Here is a 21,054-nt window from a genome sequence, read left to right as displayed (position 1 = left end):
CAACATTTCTCCAAGGAACCCTGGTTTCTTTTATTCTAGAATGATAGAAAACAAGATCTGGGTGCTAGGTGTGCCCTTTACTATTGGGATACCACTGATTCTAAGCCCTTATCAACAGACAAAGGTTAAAAAATGCATGTATGACTATTAACCTGTATATACACACACATCTATAATTCTGTATCCGTCTATTAAAATACCTCTGACCCTAATCCAGCCCCACAGGTTTCATTCTAACATCCCTTCCCTTGCTTTTTTTGTGACTTCTTACTCTGAAAGTGAGAAACCTGGCTTCCATTATATATGTTTTATTCACTTATTTGTTTAACACTAGTATACATATAATATAGTTTTAGAATTTCTAACCCATACCCCTGTGAGAAACTTATTTACCAACTCGAGTGCAGTTGGTATTATACAGTCTTTGTCTTTAGCCTTACAGTAGCCACTCGAAACAGTTTTCCAAAGTCCTGAGGTCAGCTCCCTTTTCCCTTATCCCCTTCATTGAAGTATTGGCATACATTTATAATACTGTTAGATTCGTTTGTCACAAGCTGCATTCCATCTTTGGATACCCTCACATCTTGGTTAATTTTTTAAAATTTTCATACAATAACATTCAGTTGGCATGGGTTTTGATGAGTGCATAAAGTCCACCACCCCATTTATCACCCCAGTACCAGAGAAAACAGTTCTCCCTAAAAATTTCCCTTGTGTAGCCCTTTTAGTCAGTCAACCACAACTTTTGGCAACTGATTTGTCTCCTGTCCCTATGATTTTGCCTTTTCCAGAGTGTCCCATAAATGAAATCATACAACATGTAGCCTTTTGAGTCTGGCTTCATTTGTTAAAATGCATTTGTGATTCAGCCATCTTGCTAGGTGACTCAATAAGTTGTTCTTTTTTATTGCTGAATGGTATTCCTTGTCTTGATGTACCACAGTTTGTTTTTCCATTCAATTGTTGGACATCCTGCTTGTTTCCAGTTTTTGCCAATTATGAATAAAGCCACTATAAACATTTGTGTGTAAGTTTTTTTATTGAGGTAAAATATACATATATAATTTCCCATCTTTACCATTTTTAAGTATACAGTTCAGTGGTAATAAATACATTACATTGTCTTTTTTCCCCTCATTTCCCCCCGCCCCGATCCCACTGTCCCCTTTTCCTGACTCTGAAAACTACCAGTCTTCTCTCTGTGTTCATGAGATCCACTTTTTTAGCTCCTACATGTGAGTAAGAGCATGTGATATTTGTCTTTCTGTGTTTGGCTTATTTCACTTAACCTAATGGTCCCTAGTTCCATCCATGTTGCTGAAAATGACAGGATTTCATTCATTTTATGGCTGAATAATATACCATTGTATAAATATAACGCATTTTCTTTATCCATTTATCTGTGATGGGCACTTAGGCCGATTTCATATTTTGACTGTTGTGAATAATGCTGCAGTGATCATGGGTGCAGATAATCTCTTTGACATACTGATTTCCTTGCTTTTGGATCTGTACCCAGTACTGGAATTGCTGGATCATGTTGTGGTTCTATTTTTAGTTTTTTGAGGGACCTGCATTGTATATAGGTTTTTGAGTGTACATAACTTTTCTAATCACTTGGGTAATTTGCTAGCATTTGGTATTGTCAGTTTTCTAATAGGTATGTCGTGGTATCTCTCTGTGTTTTTTAAGTCAACTTTTAATTTTGGAATAATTTTAGAGTCACAGGAAAGTTGTCAAGATAGGCCAGGCGTGGTGGCTCATACCTGTAATCTCAACCCTTTGGCAGGAGGATTGCTTGAGCCCAGGAGTTCAAGACCAGCCTAGGCAACATAATGAGACCTTGTCTCTACAAAAAAGAAAAAAAAGAATGAGCCGAGCATGGTGACATGCACCTGTAGCCCCAGCTACTCTGGAGGCTGATTTCAGGAGCAAGGCAAAGATGTCCTCCATCATTATTCTGCAAGTGTTCAGTATCACCATTAAGAATCATGTCAGAAGGCAGGGCATGGTGGCTCACGCCTGTAATCCCAGCACTTTGGGAGGCCAAGGTGGGCAGATCACCTGAGGTCAGGAGTTCGAGACCAGCCTGGCCAACATGGTAAAACCCTGTCTCTACTAAAAATACAAAAAATCAGCCAGGCGTGGTGGTGCTCACTTATAGTCCCAGCTATTTGGGAGGCTGAGGCAGGAGAACCACTTGAGCCCGGGAGATGGAGGTTGCAGTGAGCCAAGATTGCGCCACTGCACTCCAGCCTGGGCGACAGAGTGAGACTCCATCTGAAGAAAAAAAAAAGAATGATGATGTCAGTGTGTCAGTGGCCGGGCACAGTGACTCATGCCTGTAGTCCCAGCACTTTGGGAGGCTGAGGCAGGTGGATCACTTAGCCCAGGAGTTTGAGACCAGCGTGGGCAACAAGGTAAAACCCCATCTCTACAAAAAAATACAAAAATGAGCTGGGTGTGTGATGGTATGTGCCTGTAGTCCCAGCTACTTGGGAGGCCGAGGTGGGAGGATCACTTGAGCCTGGGAGGCAGAGGTTGCAGCAAGCTGAGATCACACCACTGCACTCCAGCCCTGGTGGGGAGTGACCCAGGGAGATCCTGTATCAAAAATAAAATAAAGTAAAACCCACTATGTCAGGGCTAGGCACAGTGGTTCATGCCTGTAATCCCAGCAATTTGGGAGGTCAAGGTAGGAAGATTGCTTGAAGCCGAGATCCCATCTCTTTATTAAAAAAATTTAAATTAAATTAAAATTTTAAAAAGGAATTATGTCAGTTGTAAGTTTTCATACATACCTTTCTTTTTTTTTTTTTTTGATGGAGTTTCGCTCTTGTTGCCCAGGCTGGAGTGTAATGGCCCAATCTCAGCTCACCGCAACCTCTGCCTCCCAGATTCAAGTGATTCTCCTGCCTCAGCCTCCTAAGTAGCTGGAATTATAGGCATGCGCCACCATGCCTGGCTAATTTTGTATTTTTAGTAGCGATGGGGTGTCTCCATGTTGGTGAGGCTGGTCTTGAACTCCCGACCTCAGGTGATCCACCTGCCTCGGCCTCCCAAAGTGCTGGGATTACAGGCATGAGCCACTGCACCTGGCCTATACATACCTTTTATTAGGTTAAGAGAGTTTCTGTGCCTAGTTTATTGAGTTTTTATCATGCATGAATGTTGAATGTTTTGTTTGTATTTATTGACACGAGCATAAGTTTTTACTTATTTATTTAATCAGGTGATTGGCTTTTATTGATACCTGAATGTCAAACCAGCCTTGTATTCCTGAGATGAACCTCTGTGATCATGCTGTATTATTTCTTTAATATATTGCTGGATTTGATTTGCTAGTATTTTGTTGAGAATTTTTACATCTTTGTTCATGAGGGATGTTGTTCTGTAGTTTTCATTTTTTGTAATCTCTTTGTCTCATTTTGATATTAGGAAAATGCTGGCCTCATAACATGAATTGAAAAGTGTCTTTCTTCTTCTATGATCTTGAGATTGCAGAGAATTAGTATCATTTCTTCCTCAAATATGTGGTAGAATTTGCCAGTGAAACTATCTGGGCCTGGAGATTTCTTTTTTTGGAAGGTTTTTATCTCTAAATTAATTTCACTATTATATGTAGGACTCTTCAGGCTATCTTTTTCTTAAGTGAATTTTGGTAGTTAATATCTCTCAGGGAATTGTTTCATTTCATCTAAGTTATTGAACATATGGGCATATAATTGTTTATAGTGTTTCACTGTCTGCGGGATCGGTAATGGTGTTCTTCTCTCATTCCTGCTATTAATAATTTGAGTCCCCTCTCCCTCACTTTCATTCTCATTCTCCCTCTCCCATCAGCCTGGATAGAGGTTTATCCTTTTTTGTTTTTTGGCTTGGTTGGTTTTGTTTCTGTTTTTTTCTAGCTTTATTGACTTATAATTGACAAAATTGTATATTTTAAGGGATACAGTGTGATTATCTTATATATATACTTATTGTGGAAGGATTACCACAATCAAGTTAGTTAACACACCCATCACCTTACATATATATCATTTTTTATTAACTATAGTCACCATGCCATACATTAGATCCTCAAAACGTATTCACCTTATAACGACTAGATTGTACACTTTGACAAACATCTCCCCATTTCCTCCAGCCCCTTGCAACCACCATTTTATTCTATGTTTCTATGAATTCAGATTTTTCAGATCCACATATAAATCATATAGTATCTGTATATCTCTGTCTTATTTCATTTAGCATAATGCCCTCCAGGTTCATCATGTTTGTACAAATGGCAGAATTTCTTTCTTTTCTATAGCTGAATAGTATTCCATTGTGGATATATACCACATCTCTTTATTCATTCATCCCTCAGCAGGCAGGTTGATTCCATGTCTTGGCTATTGTGAATAATGCTGCAGTGAACATGGGAGTACAGATATCCCTTTGACATTGATTTTTTAAAAAAAAATTTGTGGAGACAGGTCTTGTTATATTGCCCAGGCTGGTCTCAAACTCCTGGCCTCAAATGATCCTCCTGCCTCAGCCTCTGAGTCTTTGGGATTACAGGAGTGAGCCACCGCATGCAGCAGACATTGGTTTCAATTCCTTTGGATACCTACCCAGAAGTAAGAAAGTAAGACTGCTAGATCATATAGTAGTTATATTTTTAGTTTTCTGGGGAACCTTCATACTGTTTTCCACAGTGGCTGTACCAATTTACATTCCCACACAGAGTATAAGGGTTCTTTTATCTCCACATCCTCAACAATACTTATCTCTTGTTTTATAATTGCGATTAGAAGAGGTGTGAGATGATATTTCACTGTGATTTTGGTTTGCATTTCCCTGATGATTAGTGATGTTGAGTATCTTTTCATGTGAAGTTTATTATTTTATTGATAATTTCAAAGATGCAGCTTTTTGTTTCTTTGATTTTCTGTTTTTCTCTTTTCAACTTCATTGATTTCTGCTCTAATTTTTTCCTTTCACTAGCTTTAGGTTTGTTTTGTTCTTCTTTCTCTAGTTGCTTAAGGTTTAAGCTTAGGTTACTGATTTTCGATATTTCTTTTCAAATATACTTGATTCCCATTATTTACGGTAGTTATGGTGTATAAAGTCGCTGTGAACACTGAATTAGCGAATACTGAACTGCTATTCCTAGGAGAAAGACAGAATTAGGTTTCTGTAGGTGTCTGTTCACAATGTTTTCGTCAACTGATCAATACATAACTTTGTTTAATGTGTGTTTCTGTTTAAAGATACCTTATTTAGTATATGCTGTTGATTCATTAACATTGAACTCACAGCCAACAGCACTAGAACTCATGCTAGAGTAAAGCCTATCTAACACATTTTCTCCTGAGGCACAGCACAGCCTTCCTCAGTTTGGGAGCCGTTAGACAGCACTTCAACACTGTGTTTGGGGGCTACTTCATTTTTCTGGAGACAGTGTCTTGCTCTGTCACCCAGGCTAGAGTTCAGGGATGTGACCATAGCTCACTGTAGCCTCAAACTCATGGGCTCAAGTGATCCTCCCACCTCAGATTCCTGAGGAGCTAGGACTACAGGTGCACACCACCATGCCCAGCTATTTTTTTTTTAACATAAAAGGGACAGGGTCTTACTATGTTACCCAGGCTGACCTTGAACTCTTGGGCTCAGGCGATCTGCCAAACTCAGCCTCCCAAAGTGCTGGGATTACAGGTGTGAGCCACCATGTCCAGCCCCCAGCTATTTTTTTTTTTTTTAACAACGTTGTAGAGTTGGGGTCTTGCTATGTTACCCAGGCTGATCTCAAACTCCTGGCCTCAAGCAGTCCTCCCTCCTCAGCCTCCCAAAGTGCTGAGATTACAGGCATGAGCCACTGTGCCTGACCTAGGGGATATTTTAAACAGGCAAAATCATCAACAAAAAGCACAAAAATGTGAAAAACACGGTACTACCTAGACCTCAAAAAGGACACCTCCTTATAGTACAGTAGCTGAAACAAAAAGGCAGAGAGAGCATCACCTTGTTCAACCTCAGCTGGGAGCACACACATCAGGCAATTCAAGTTTTTTGCCACTGTGCATGTCCACAAATAACTGTGAAAGCACTGCACATATCAATTTGGGGAGTTACAAGTGAATTTTAGCAAGTAGGTAAATTTGAAATGAAGGGATCTGCATATAATAAGGGTTGACTCTTAGTTAATGTTACAATTTTTCCTTTAAGCACTGCTTTAGCTGCATCTCACAAATTTTGATAGTTGTATTTTCATTTTTATTTAATTCAGAGTTTGGTAAAATATGGCCCACTGCCTGCTTTAATAATTGGGGCACAGCCACGCTCATTCTTTTTTTTTTTTTTGAGATGGAATTTTGCTCTTGTCACTCAGGCTGGAGTGCAATGGCACACCACAACCTCCACCTGCTGGGTTCAAGTGATTCTCCTGCCCCAGCTTCCCAAGTAGCGGGACTACAGGGTAAGGTTGGTTGATAGTGCTATTCAGGTTATCTATATCCTTGCTGATTTTCCGCCTACTGGTTCCATAAATTAATGAGAGAGGAGTGTTGAAGTCTCCAACGAATTATGGATTTGTCTATTTCTCTATTCAGATCCTATCAGGTTTTGTCTCATGTATTTTGAAGCTCTGTTATATTATGTGCATACACATTTAGGATTGTTATAATCTTCTTGGAGAATCCTTCATTATTATGTGATGGCCCTCTTTTTTTTTAAGAGAGGGGTTCTTGCTTTGTCACCCAGTCTGGGGTGCAGTGGTGCAGTCATAGCTCACTGTAGCCTCAAACTCCTGGGCTCAAGTAATCCTCCCACCTCAGCCTCCCAAGTAGCTGGGATTACAGGCACAAGCCACCACATCCAGCTCTGATGTCCTTAATTATCTCTGATGATTTTCCTTGTTGTGATATCTACCTCATCTGAAATTAATATAGCTACTCTAGCTTTCATTTGGTTAGTATTTTATTGTAAAGGTTTATCCCTTTTCTTTTAGCTTATCAAGGCTGTATATTTAAAGTGAGTTTTTTTGTAGACAGCATGTAGTTGGTTTTTTCTTTTCAATCCAGTCTGTCAGTCTCTTTTAACTGCTGTATTTAGACCATTCACATTGAAAGGGATTATTGATACAGTTGGTTCAAAGTCTCTCATCTTGCTAGCTGATTTCTGTTCCATTTGTTCTTTTTTCCTTATTACCTCTTTTTCTTTTCAGCAATTTTATAATACCACTTAATCACCTCTATTGACTTATATTTATACCTCTTCAAAAACTTATTTAATGGTTATGTTTTACAGCAAAAAATTTTAAATAATTTGAGTCTACCTTCTAATATTATACAACTTCCCTTGTCATCTAAGCACCTGATAACATTATATTCTCAATTCTTCCTTCTCATCCCTGTGTCATTATTGTCATATATTACTATTACACATGTTATAAACACCTAATACATTGTTAATGTTAACGCTTTGAACTGTCTGGTGGTTTTTTTGTTTGTTTTTTGGTTTTGTTTTTTTTTTTTGACAGGGTCTCACTTTGGTGCCCAGGCTGGAGTGCAGTGGCTTGATCTCGGCTCACTGCAGCCTCAACCTCCAGAGCTCAGATGATTCTCCTACTTCAGCCTCCCGAGTAGCTGGAACTACAGACACGCTCTACTACTGGCTAGTTTTTCTTTTTTCTTTTTTTTTCTTTTGTAGAGATGAGGCTTTCCCATGTTGTCTAGGCTGGTCGCAAACTCCTGGGCTAAAGCAATCTGCCTGCTTCAGCCTCCCAGGGTTCTGGGATTACAGGGGTGAGCCACTGTGCCTGGCCTGAACTGTCAGTTATTTTTAGAGCAATTAAAAATAAAAATATAGATCATACTTTATAGGCAATTTTAAAGCAGAGGAATGTCATGCTCCTTTTAAAATGTAAATCCTGTCACTGGCTGCTTTAATGGGGAAGCAGAGAGACAAGATGGGAGGCTGTTGCAGTAATCTAATTGAGACATAGTGGCCTGTTCCAAGGTCATGTTAGATAACTCAGAAGGGTTCACTAGATAAGACATCCAGAAATGTTTTTTGTCTACCTCAGAGTCTCACAATTTTTCATGACACCTGAAATATTTAGATCTAAAGCTACTATGAACTATCTGAATAAGATGTACATATTAAAACACTACAAACATGACCAGTAATCCTTGTTGACCTCATAGTTCAGTTTGAAATAATCACAGTAATTGTCATCATCATTAGATAGAAGGAGTGCTTAGCAAGTGCATTGTCAACATTGTAGTTTTTTTTTTTTTTAAGGGTTTTTGTTTAATACATCTGAAAAGAATGCATAAACGAAGAATTGAGACATGAGAAAGTATTGGTTCAACACTAATGAATCTACAAGAATTAGGATTTGGGGAGGTGGAAAAGATTACTTAAACATTTTTAAAAATTGGAAACTGCAACCAAAATAAGCTGATAAAATCCCTATTAACACTTACAAAGAGTCTTCATAAGACTCTTTCCATGATTTCTATTAAACTAGAGAGCCTCACCTGGCTGCTCTAGGTTCCGCATATGCAAAGCAGAAATAAGAGGATTCCCCTGGCTGGTCCCCATGTTGTTAAGTGGTCTCCCCACCCCCACCTGACCCCCAGCTTCTTAATGAAGCAGGCCTCCATCCTCCTAACTTGAGAGGATGTGAGTCATTCCACAGATGTCTGTCTTCTAGCACCACCCCTCATATTTCCTCTGCATACCAGGTCTTCAGCTGCGTTCTAGGAACACCATATACTACTGAGTTGCAAATCTATGCCAAGCATATAAGACAAACATTGTAGTCTTTTTAGATCTAAGATTATCCACACATTAATCAAAATGAATGCACTTGTCCACTTTTTTGCTGGAAAATTGTTAGGTCATTTATTGCAAGTTTATCATATTCTGGTCAACAGCAATCAAGATATATATCTGAGTGATTCTACCAAGATTGTATTTCTGATTTCTAGATTACATGTTCCTTATAGAAAGACTGGAACTTTTAATAATAAATGTCTAACTTAAATACACACACGCACACTATATTTCCTTGTAGTGATGAAAGTATATTCTACCTTAATTCAAACTTTCTATTTTGCAAAACTGGAAACCCTACATTTATTATCAACTTTTTCTTTTTAGTTCAATATTTATTTGGTTTAAATTACTTTTTAAACTCTGTTTGCAAATTTTCAAATGTACTAAAAGTAGAGAGTACAATGACCCCATGTGTACCCGTGACCCAGTTTCATCAACTTTTTGCCACACTTAAAAAACAATAATCTCATTGTTTGCTAAAACATTTTAATCAAATTGATTCATCCTTTCATTTCATCCCTAAATATTTCATTATTTTAAAAATGTTTTAAGTAACTACAGTGCATTATCACATATAACAATTAACAATAATTCCTTAACATCCTCTAATACTCAGTCCATATGCAAATTTACCTACTTACTAAAATAATTCTTTGCGTTTTTAGTTAATTTGATCCAGATCTAAAATAGACCCACTTACTGTATTTGGTTGTTTTTTTAATCTTATATCACTCTTAATCAAAAACAGCGTTCCCCCCGCTAGTTCTTATTTCTTGCCTTTGTCTTGGGAAAGAAGCTTGGTCAGTTGTCCTATAGTATTCATGAGGCTGTTTCATTCGTTCCTCCACATTTTTTATAGACTAGAAGTTAGATCAAAGCCTTGTATACATTCAGGTTTGTTTATTTATTTAGCAGGAATACATAGATGGCATTGTTTCCTATTTAATTGAGAAGGCACATGATGTTTGATTGTTGTACTTTTAGGGATACTAAGATTAATGGGTGGGTTCACATGGTGACGACCTTATCTTTTTATTGTAGAGTTTCCTGCAGTCTTCTCTGTGGGATGCTAAAACCACTGATGATTGTTGCCTGAACCAATTATTTTAATAGGAGTTGCAAAATGACCGTTTTCTATATTTTCTTTCTCTTTTTTTGGCAAACTTACTTTCTAATCTTGTCACTACCTCTGCATTTATTAACAGATGTTAACAGAACTTCTTGTATGCCAGAGCTGTTTGGTTAACTTGAAATATGCGCATGTCAGAAAAGCAGAATAAATAAAGAGAAAAATAAGCATTAATGTTCAGAGTAGTGAATTGGTGCCCTAGCAACCTCCATTGGTATACAGTGAATTTTGTTTCTCTCTTCTTTTTTTATTTTCCTTAAAAACTTCTAGTAGTAAGGAGGATCTCTCTTTTCTAAGTATCGTTATGAACTCATGACTTTTTATATATTTAGTACGTTTTAATAAATTAGAGTCATTATTCCTTCTATCTCACTATGTCTCTGGCCATTGGGAGCCCCTTCAGGCTGGCTTCTGTTTCCTTTTGATATAACCCCACTGGCCTTTGATAGCTTTATTACTTTTTGGCTGAAGAAAATATTCCAGGTTGATCTTAATCCATTTCTTGGCCCAGACATGGAATCATCTATTATTCTAAGATGACTTAGTTATTTTTAGTGGTGAATGATGTTTTAGAATGATATTTAGAAATACATGTTAGGTACTATGTATTACTGGGTTGTCATTTCTTTTAGGCTTTTTCAGTGGACATCGCTAGAAACTATGTATTTTTGAAAAGAAAAGATCATGAGTTTACATTTACATTTCTAAATGAAAATTTTAAGATTTTAAGCTTTTCTTTTGTAAGGTTAGATGTTTTATTATAAAATGTTCTTGAACTCCTGGCCAGGGGTGAAGGCAATAGGATTGCTTGAGGTCAGGATTTTGAGACCAGACTGAGCAACATAGTGAGACCCCATATCCTTTTTTTTTTTTTTTTTTTTTGAGACATGGTCTCACTCTGTTGCCCAGGCTAGAGTGCAGTGGGATGATCATGGCTTGCTGTAACCTCAAACTCCTGGGCTCAAGTGATCTTCCCATCTCAGTCTCTCAAGTAGCTGGGACTATAGGCCTGCAACCCTGCACCAGGCTAATTTTTTAATATTTTGTAGAGATGGGGACTTGCTTTGTTGCCTAGGCTGGTCTTGAACTCCAGGGCTTAAGTGGTCCTCTTGCCTTGGCCTCCCAAAGTGCTAGGATTACAGGCATGAACCACTGTGCCCAGCCGTGAGATTCTGTCGTAAAAAACATTTTAGGTCGGGCACGGTGGCTCACACCTGTAATCCCAGCACTTCGGGAGGCTGAGGTGGGAGGATCACCTGAGGTCAGGAGTTCAAGATCAGCCTGGCTAACGTGGGGAAACCCCATCTCAACTAAAAATACAACAACAACAACAAAATAGCCGGGCACAGTGATGCACGCCTGTAGTCCCAGCTACTCGGGAGGCTGAGGCAGAATTTCCTGAACCCGGGAGGCAGAGGTTGCAGTGAGCCAAGATTGTGCCACTGCACTCCAGCCTGGTCGACAGGGTAAGACTCTGTCTCAAAAAAAAATTTAATAAATTTTTAATCAAGTAGACAGGAGGATGTGCATAAGCTATATGCAAATACTATACCATTTTATTAATATATAAGGGATTTGAGCATCCAATGGAACCAATCCTACACAGATTCCGAGGGACTGCTATATCCGGCCTTTTCTGTATTTGTTGCCTGTATTAAATCACAAGCCTCCAAGGAAAAAAAGAATCACAAGCCTTCAGTTATTTTGGTGCCCAATGTAGTATAATCTTTTCTTTCTCATTCTTGTGCCTTGTCCTGTAGCACATGTTTATATTCAATTTAGAGTTTCATATTCATTCACTCTAGTATTTCATTACTTAGTACTTCATTATTCTATGTTGTTTTGTATTTGTTTAACAGGTTTATGTCTTCTTTCAATAAATTTGTAATTTCCTGGAGATTAAGACTTTTCCATCACTGTAGGAGGTTTGTAATGTTTTCAAATTAATGTATGAGAAAGGAGGCACAAATATTCTATTAAAAGGATTTAAAAAATAAAAACTTTGTCTATGTTTCTAGAATGTAGCTTTAAGACACATTCAAGGAAAATACTTTCAGATGGTCATTACTTTTGATGCCTGGCCTCAATTCCTATTTGGCTTAGCTTCATCATTGGTGGCCTAGAACTTGGCTGGTAAGTAGGAGAGTTGGAAGCAAGGCTGGCTGCCTGGCAAAACCTACTTATGTTGACTTGGATTGCTTTTGATCTTATTTGCTATTTTATCAACTACTTTTATACTCCTAAATGAGTAGAATTTCTGTGGTTTTTATAGAAGAATGAGAACCAGAAAAGCCAGACTATTTACAACACTTTAAAAATGTGACACTAGTCCTATAATAGTACTGAAGCTACTTGTTAGGAGACTGTGTTAATTTGTTTTATGATTAGCGTAGGAAGAAGCAGCTGAGGTGATATGTCCCATCTGTCTGCTTTCCTCTTCCTTCTCTTTCACCCTCGAAGAAGATGCTGGAGATTCTTCAGGGAAGAATACAAAGATTAAATTTAGAATATATTTGTATTTGTGTTAAGAAAATGCTTCTTGGGTTTGCTTATAGGTCCGGTTATTGCTTTGGAGTTTAATGGAGATGGTGCTGTAGAAGGATGTCAACTTATTGTAAACGAGACTTTCAATGGGACCAAGGTACAAGATTTTATTGACTGTTTTTCAATCTAACCTTTCATTTCATCTCCTTTTCCTTATAGTCAAATGATACTTTTGTCCCTAATGCTGCTTGGAATTTTTGTTTTGTGTGTGTGTTTTTTTAAAAGTCAGATCATGATTTTTAGTACCTTTGATAAATAATTGGGAACTAATTATTTTTTTCTTGCCAAACTAAAACTTTGTTTAAAATAGTTACAAAACAGGGCTGGGCATGGTGGCTCATGCCTGTAATCCCAGCACTTTGGGAGGCTGAGGTGGGTGGATTACCAGAAGTCAGGAGTTCAAGACCAGCCTGACCAACATGGAGAAACCCTGTCTCTACTAAAAATACAAAAATTAGCCGGGCATGGTGGTTCATGCCTGTAATCGCAGCTACTCAGGAGGCTGAGGCAGGAGAATTCCTTGAACCCAGGAGGCAGAGGTTGCTATGGAGCCGAGATCACGCCATTGCACTCCAGCCTGGGCAACAAGAGTGAAACTCCGTCTCAAAAAATAAATAAATAAAATAGTTACAAATAAGAATTTATTTATTAAAAACCTTCTATAGCATATAAGTTTCTAAAGTAAGAGGTCTCATCAAATGTCTTTTCAAGTCTTTGCATTTTTAAAAATACTGATTTGTTGAAAATATTTTATTTCTAATATTATAGTCTTTAGATGGATGATCCTGTTGCCCAGGGTTCATTTTTACTTGCTTCAGTAATGCTTCACCAAATATTGAACTTCAGGTATATATAGAAATCATCACATGTGAGCATTTTCTATATATATTGATGAAGTTGCTGTATCTAAGAATTTCAGATGTAAATAACTTTAAAACCAAATATAGAGGATTACCTTAGCAAATCTATAATTGACTACTTTTTGATAAATATCTGGGAGGACATTTTGGTTTTGTCATCTGATTTGGCTTATGATTCCTTGAATTTACAGAAATTAAAGTATTTTGTCTTTGATCACATTTTATCACAGTAGTACTAAGGGAGAGAGGAAATAGAAGATTGAATAGAAAAGGCAACAGAGATAAAATGGTTATAATTTGGACTTTTAGAGCTGAATGATTTAGAGATTATCTAATCCAGCTATCTCATTTTACAGGTGTAGTTACTGAGCCCACAGAGGTTTATCAAATTGTCAGCATCATATGCTAGTTTATGGTTAAGCTAGAATAGAACCCACGGCTGCTCTAATTCCTTGCTGGCATTTGTAAAAGCTACTTTAGAAGGGTTCTATTGAGTATTGCTTCATTAATGTTTAGCAAAGGCCAGGCGAGGTGGCTCATGCCTGTAATCCCAGCACTTTGGGAGGCCAAGGCGAGTGGATCACCTGAGGTTGGGAGTTCAAAACCAGCCTGGCTAACGTGGTGAAACCCCGTCTCTACTAAAAATACAAAAAGTAGCCGGGCATGGTGGTGGGCGCCTGTAATCCCAGCTACTCGGGAGGCTGAGGCAGGAAGAATCGCTTGATCCCAGGAGGCAGAGGTTGCAGTGAGCCGAGATTGCGCCATTGCACTCCAGCCTGGGCAACAGAGCGAGACTCTGTCTCAAAAATAAATAAATAAAATAAAATAAATAGTAACATATTAGCAGCTTTGAAAAGGATAATCTCAAATTTTGTTGCTTAGACTACTGAGATTATTATTAGAAAACAGAAGAAACTAAGAGGTTTTTTTTTTTTTTTGGTTTTTTTTTGAGATGGAGTTTCGTTCTTGTTGCCCAGGCTGGAGTGCAATGGCGCAATCTCGGCTCACCGCAACCTCCGCCTCCCTGGTTCAAGCTATTTTTAGTAGAGACGGGGTTTCTCCATGCTTGTCAGGCTGGTCTCAAACTCCACCTCAGGTGATCCGCCTGCCTCAGCCTCCCAAAGTGCTGGCATTATAGGCGTGAGCCACCGCACCCGGCGAAACTAAGAGTTTTTTAAGTGACTCTTATTCAGTAGCTTTCATAATACTGAGTGTTGTAAAAGTCCAGATATGATAAAATACAACTCACGTATTATGAAAGCAGAGACTTTAATTATATAAGTGCTTCCAAAAGAGCTTAATTTACATTATAGCTATTCAAACTGTATTACATGAATTCTAAAGAAAATCTACAGATTAAATATTGTCATTATAAATGATGTGCTTGAACTTCTTCTGAATAATTAGCTTGGGACTTCGTTCTGTGGAGAACATGGGCTTTGGCATTCTGAAGTACTTGATACTTACTTTTTATTTTTATTTTCTATTTAAAATAGATGTTTGTATCAGAAAGCAAAGAGACGGCATCTGGAGATGTGGACAGCTTCTACAACTTCGCTGATATACAGATCGGAATATGAAGTGCAACGTGGAACCAGGACTTCGTGTTAAGCCTTTCTCAACTTGTGAATATAAAATTTGATAATATACTTTTGTGTATTAGCAATGGTTTTTACTAATGCTAAAACTGTTGAAGTTTATTTTTAATAAATTGTTGAATATTACATCATTTACTTGAGGTTCAAAAATAATTCATTTTAAATTAAGTAGTTTTAATCAGCTTAAAAGCTATTTAACCCACTTTAATAAGCTTGCAATTTTATTTCTCTGCATATGATATTCTTATTAGAAAATAGAGGTAGCTAACAGTTTATTATTTTAATCCTACTTAAATGTTCTTTCAAATCTCTAATAATTTAAACTTTCCTCAATGCTCCATGATATTTTTTTTGAGACTACATTTCATTGCTTATTTTACGTTTTTCAATTTAGAGGGATTTGTTACTAGTTGATCAATTAGAATGAACCTATGCACATTTTTTATGTACACGTATGACAGTTATATAAATGCTTACTCGCTGCATTATATGGCAAATGAGATTTTGTACATGGAGTTGACATAATACTTTGTAAATTGAATTTTTTAAAGAAATAGGCATTTGATAACCAGCTTGGCAAGCAACTCTACTAACAGATGTTGGTATAGCTATTTAAAGACTACTTTGTAAGCAGTATGATTATTTGAATAAATTCCACATTGTTTAATTTTTTTAATACAACTGCTATATGACTCTTCTGCTTCCTCGTAAGAAGAGGTGTATGCAATACTAAAATTATAGAAGCCCAATCACCAGCAGTTTTCAAAACGGCGATAACTTATTAGCTCTTGTGGGTTATCAAGAGAACCAGAACAAAACCTTGTGACTTTTAGGTAAGAAATAGGCATGATGATAAGCTATGCGGATTATTAAAAAGCTTGATACAGGCTAGGCGCGGTGGCTCACACCTGTAATCCTAGCACTGTGGGAGGCTGAGGCAGGTAGATTGCCTGAGCTCAGGAGTTGGAGACCAGCCTGGGCAACATGGTGAAACCCCATCTCTACTAAAATACAAAAAAAAAAAAAAAAAAAATTAGCTAGATGTGGTGACATACACCTGTAATCCCAGTTACTTGGGAGGCTAAGGCAGGAGAATTGCTTAAACCTGGTAGGCCAGGAAGTGGAGGTTGCAGTGAGCTGAGATCGTGCCATTGCACTCCAGCCTAGGTGACAGAGCGAGACTCCATCTCAAAAAAAAAAAAAAAAAAAAAAAAACCAAAAGCTTGATACATTTGATTTTTCATTAGATACGCCATTCATATCAAGTAATGTTCAAGTATAAACTTACTTTGGTTACTTTAAAGCATTATTTCCCAAATCTACCTGATCGTAATAATTTACCAGGAAGCAGAGGAGAGCTACTTGTTTAAAAATTCACATTCTTGGACCCAGTTCTCAGCTGCACAGATTCAGTCTTCAGGGGAAACTCTGTTTTAAGTGGTATGTTGTAATCTAAAGTAATTGGTTCAAGAGGTGTTGATAGGTTGATCTTATGAGAAGGCACTGAATGTGCCATCCACATCACATATAGCAGCTATTAGGAAATCAGCTTTCATAGGCCTATTTTTTTTTTATTGCATTTTAGGCTTTGGGGTACATGTGAAGAACATGCAAGATTGTTGCATAGGTACACATATGGCAGTGTGATGTGCTGCCTTCCTCCCCATCACCTGTATTTGGCATTTCTCCCCATGCTGTCTCTCCTCAACTCCCCACCCCCTGCTGTCCCTCCCCTATTTCCCCCCGACAGACCTCAGTGTGTGATGCTCCCCTCCCTGTGTCCATGTGTTCTCATTGTTCAACACCTGCCTATGAGTGAGAACATGCGGTGTTTGATTTTTCTGTTCTTGTGTCAGTTTGCTGAGAATGATGGTTTCCAGGTTCATCCATGTCCCTACAAAGGACTCGAACTCATCGTTTTTTATGGCTGCATAGTATTCCATGGTGTATATGTGCCACATTTTCCCTGTCCAATCTATCATTGATGGGCATTTGGGTTGGTTCCAGGTCTTTGCTATTGTAAACAGTGCTGCAATGAACATTCGTGTGCATGTGTCCTTATAGTAGAACGATTTATAATCCTTTGGATATATACCTAGTAATAGGATTGCTGGGTCAAATGGAATTTCTATTTCTAGGTCCTTGAGGAATCGCCACACTGTCTTCCACAATGGTTGAACTAATTTACACTCCCACCAACAGTGTAAAAGTGTTCCTATTTCTCCACATCCTCTCCAGCATCTGTTGTCTCCAGATTTTTTAATGATCACCGTTCTAACTGTCGTGAGATGGTATCTCAATGTGGTTTTGATTTGCGTTTCTCTAATGACCAGTGATGACGAGCATTTTTTCATATGTTTGTTGGCCTAATATATGTCTTCTTTTGTAAAGTGTCTGTTCATGTCCTTCGCCCACTTTTGAATGAGCTTGTTTTTTTCTTGTAAATCTGTTTTAGTTCTTTGTAGATTCTGGATATCAGCCCTTTGTCAGATGGGTAGATTGCAAAAATTTTTTCCCATTCTGTTGGTTGCCGATTCACTCTATTGACTGTTTCTTTCGCCGCGCAGAAGCTGTGGAGTTTGATTAGGTCCCATTTGTCTATTTTGGCTTTTGTTGCCAATGCTTTTGGTGTTTTGGTCGTGACGTCCTTGCCTACGCCTATGTCCTGAATGGTTTTGCCTAGATTTTCTTCTAGGGTTTTTATGGTGTTAGGTCTTATGTTTAAGTCTTTAATCCATCTGGAGTTAGTTATAGTGTGAGATGTCAGGAAGGGGTCCAGTTTCTGCTTTCTGCACATGGCTAGCCAGTTTTCCCGGCACCATTTATTAAACAGGAAATCCTTTCCCTCATAGGCTTATTTTTAAAAGGAATCTGAAATTTAATTCTATTTTGATAAAACTAAGACTGAAAATAACCACTTGTAAACATTTCTATGATTGTTACCAAAAATGTATTTTCATGGTTAAAATGTTTTTGGAAACTTTTGGGTTAATTAATAACTACTACATTGAATTGCATGTTAAGGTGCAGAAATAATACATTAAAAGATTTTCACTTTAAATTAATCAGTAATATTGAGCACTCACCCTGTGCCTGGCCTTGTGCTAACCATTAGCACTACATCATTTCAATTCTTTTATAAGGGCATTCAATATTACAAAATCAGTGATTTTATAAGGTGCAAATAAAAGTTGGTAACAGGTTTAACATAATTTTGATCACAATTTTCAAATGATCTTTGCAAATAGTGGTCAGAGGGCATTAGTTTTTCCTTTAGTTAAGCTCAATTAAAGGGACAGCATCCTGTTATATTATTATTTTTGTTTGTTTGTTTGTTTGTGTGTTTTTTTTTCTTTATTTTCTTTTTTTGAGATGGAGTTTTTCTCTTGTTACCCAGGCTGCAGTGCAATGGCGCAATCTCGGATCACCGCAACCTCCGCCTCCTGGGTTCAGGCAATTCTCCTGCCTTAGCCTCCCGAGTAGCTGGGACCACAGGCATGCGCCACCATGCCCAGCTAGTTTTTGTATTTTTAGTAGAGACGGGGTTTCACCATGTTGACCAGGATGGTCTCGATCTCTTGACCTTGTGATCCACCCGCCTCAGCCTCCCAAAGTGCTGGGATTATAGGCGTGAGCCACCGCGCCCGGCCCCATCCTGTTATGTTATTAAACACCATTATTCACATTTAAAATAAAACTTTTTGTTTTTCAAAAATAAAGTGCAATGTTATGCAAAGCTATAAACTGAGTTCTTTATGATATTCGAGCAACAACTCAGGAATATAACATATAAGGGAGATGTTAATTTAAAATTTTCCACTAAACTTAGTATCTATTAACCAAAGCTTAAAATTTTGTATTCTTCAGTTAGTTAAGACCTTTTACCCATTTAATTTGTCTTTAAGGACAGTCATTTGGCTTCTGAATGTTTGAAACGATTTTAAAAAATAAGTAGTGCTATGGTGGTTGTTTCCATAATTCTAAACTTTGATAGTAATCAGAATGTATTACATTTCATTTCTGAATAGCTTTTGAATTTATGAAAAATTACTAGCAATGGAAAATTGGTAATTTTCTTGTTATATGTGTTTATAAACATTATATTAGCTTATTTCTCTTGCATTAATAGTACTGCCGTTTTTGTTTTGCTTCTGTATATTTATGTCTAGCTTTTGTATGTAATTTATCTAGTGTTTATAAAATGTGATTTATAATAAATGTTGTTAAAATAAAAATGGCTGCAGTGGTTTGAATATGGTCTGTTTGTCCCCACCAAAGCTCATGTTGAAATTTGATCCCCAGTGTGGCAGTGGCGGGAGTTGGGGCCTAGTGGGAGGTGTTTGAATTATGCAGCCCAATCCCTCCTGAATGGCTTGGTCCTGTCTCTAGAGAGACTGGATTAGCTCCCGCCAGAGTGAGTTGTTATAAAGCAGGGTTATAAAGCCCTCAGGGTTTCCCTCTCTTTGCTAATGTCCACTTCCCCATTAACCTTTTCCACAATGTTATGATGTAGCACAAAAGCCCTCACCAGAAGCCAGAGCCATGCCCTTGAACTTCTCAGCCTACAGAACCTCTTTTCTTTATAAAGAACCTCTTTTCTTTAAGAGAGCCTACAGAACCTCTTTTTTTTTTTTTTTTTTTTTTTTTTTTTCTTTGAGACGGAGTCTCAAATCATGCAGTGGCATGATCTCAGCTCACTGCAACCTCCACCTCCCAGGTTCAAATGCTTCTTCTGCCTCAACCTCCTAAGTAGCTGGGATTACATGCAGGCACATGCCACCACACCCAGCTGGTTTTTGAATTTTTAGTAGATACGGGTTTCGCCATGTTGGCCAGGCTGGTCTTGAACTCCTGACCTCCAGTGATCCATCTGCCGCGGCCTCCCAAAGTGCTGGGATTACAGGCGTGAGCCACCACACCCAGCCCAGAACCATCTCTTCTTTGTAAATTACCCAGTCTCAGACATTCTTTTATAGCAACCTGAAATGGACTGATAAAATGACTTAACCACTAAGAGCACTCTATAACTTGCATTTACACATACATGTGCTAAAACTTGATGTAATTTTAAAAATATTAAAGTAAAATGCTGTAATCTACATCTTATGTTAATGAGAAATGAGCTGCGTGCCGTGTGTGTGTGTGTGTGTGTGTGTGTGTGTGTGTGTGTGTGTGTGACGCTGGAGAAATGCAAAGGAAGTAGAAAACCTATTTTAATCTAAGGAATTTCCAATATAATGATTCCTTTGCTAAAAGGAATTTTATTTTGAATTTTATTATGAATGGATACTAAGATTAGGTATCTTTCTCTTCCAGATTTAAAAAAAAATAGCGATATACTTTCAGTTTTATACAAATGGACCTTGTTTTAAAATTACAAATTTTCCAGTCTTTTGTACCCAACATTTCCCTCTCCTAGACCATAAATCAGAAGGACTGAAACAACTGCAGATTGATTAGTTTTTTAAATAACATTTATTATTTTTGTAAAGGTTCTGCATGTACATTTGCAGCATTTGGAGCATTGAGATAAAACAAATGCATAAGACGATAACAAAAATTATTTTTTATTGGATAATTTTTTTAAGTAGTGACAGCCAGGATTATTGGATAATTCTTTTTTTTTTTTTTTTTTTTCTGAGATGGAGATTCACTCTTGTTGCCCAAGCTGGAGTGCAATGACGTGATCTTGGCTCACTGCAACCTCCGCCTTCCAGGTTAAAGCGATTCTCTTGCCTCAGCTTCCGGAGTAGCTAGGATTACAGGCGCCTGCCACTATGCCTGGCTAATTTTTGTATTTTTAGTAGCGATGGGGTTTCACCATGTTGGCCAGGCTGGTCTCAAACTCCTGACCTCAGGTGATCTGCCCACCTCGGCCTCCCAAAGTGCCGGGATTACAGGTGTGAGCCACTGCGCCCGGCCAAATTATTGGATAATTCTTGATGTCTAAAATTTGTTTTTCTCATTTAAAAGGGACATACTTTACTGTTGTTGTTGTTGTTGTTGTTGTTGTTGTTGTTGTTGTTTTGGAGACGGAGTGTCGCTATGGAATGCTGTGATGCAGTCTCTGCTCACTGCATCCTCAGTTCAAGCGATT

At 37.9% G+C, this 21,054-nt stretch overlaps 1 protein-coding gene across 3 annotated transcripts in view; it reads left to right on the top strand.

The window, feature by feature from the left end:
• LOC105711075 (protein XRP2) overlaps positions 1–19,215 on the top strand; it is a 47,899-nt gene extending 28,684 nt beyond the window's left edge. For all 3 annotated transcript variants that reach the window (XM_064364390.1, XM_064364392.1, XM_064364391.1), the window contains 2 exons: positions 12,511–12,596; positions 14,856–19,215. In XM_064364390.1, the coding sequence (XP_064220460.1) occupies positions 12,511–12,596; positions 14,856–14,939 (170 nt within the window). In that variant the 3' untranslated portion in view covers positions 14,940–19,215. The remainder of the gene's footprint in view (positions 1–12,510; positions 12,597–14,855) is intronic.
• Positions 19,216–21,054: the final 1,839 nt, after the last annotated feature.

Source organism: Aotus nancymaae, unplaced genomic scaffold (assembly GCF_030222135.1).
Source record: "Aotus nancymaae isolate 86718 unplaced genomic scaffold, 86718_ANA_hifiasm-v0.15.2.pri h1tg000058l, whole genome shotgun sequence".
NCBI lineage: Eukaryota > Metazoa > Chordata > Mammalia > Primates > Aotidae > Aotus > Aotus nancymaae.
The sequence above is the reverse complement of the archived record's forward strand: the minus strand, read 5'-3'. Positions and strand labels throughout refer to the sequence as shown.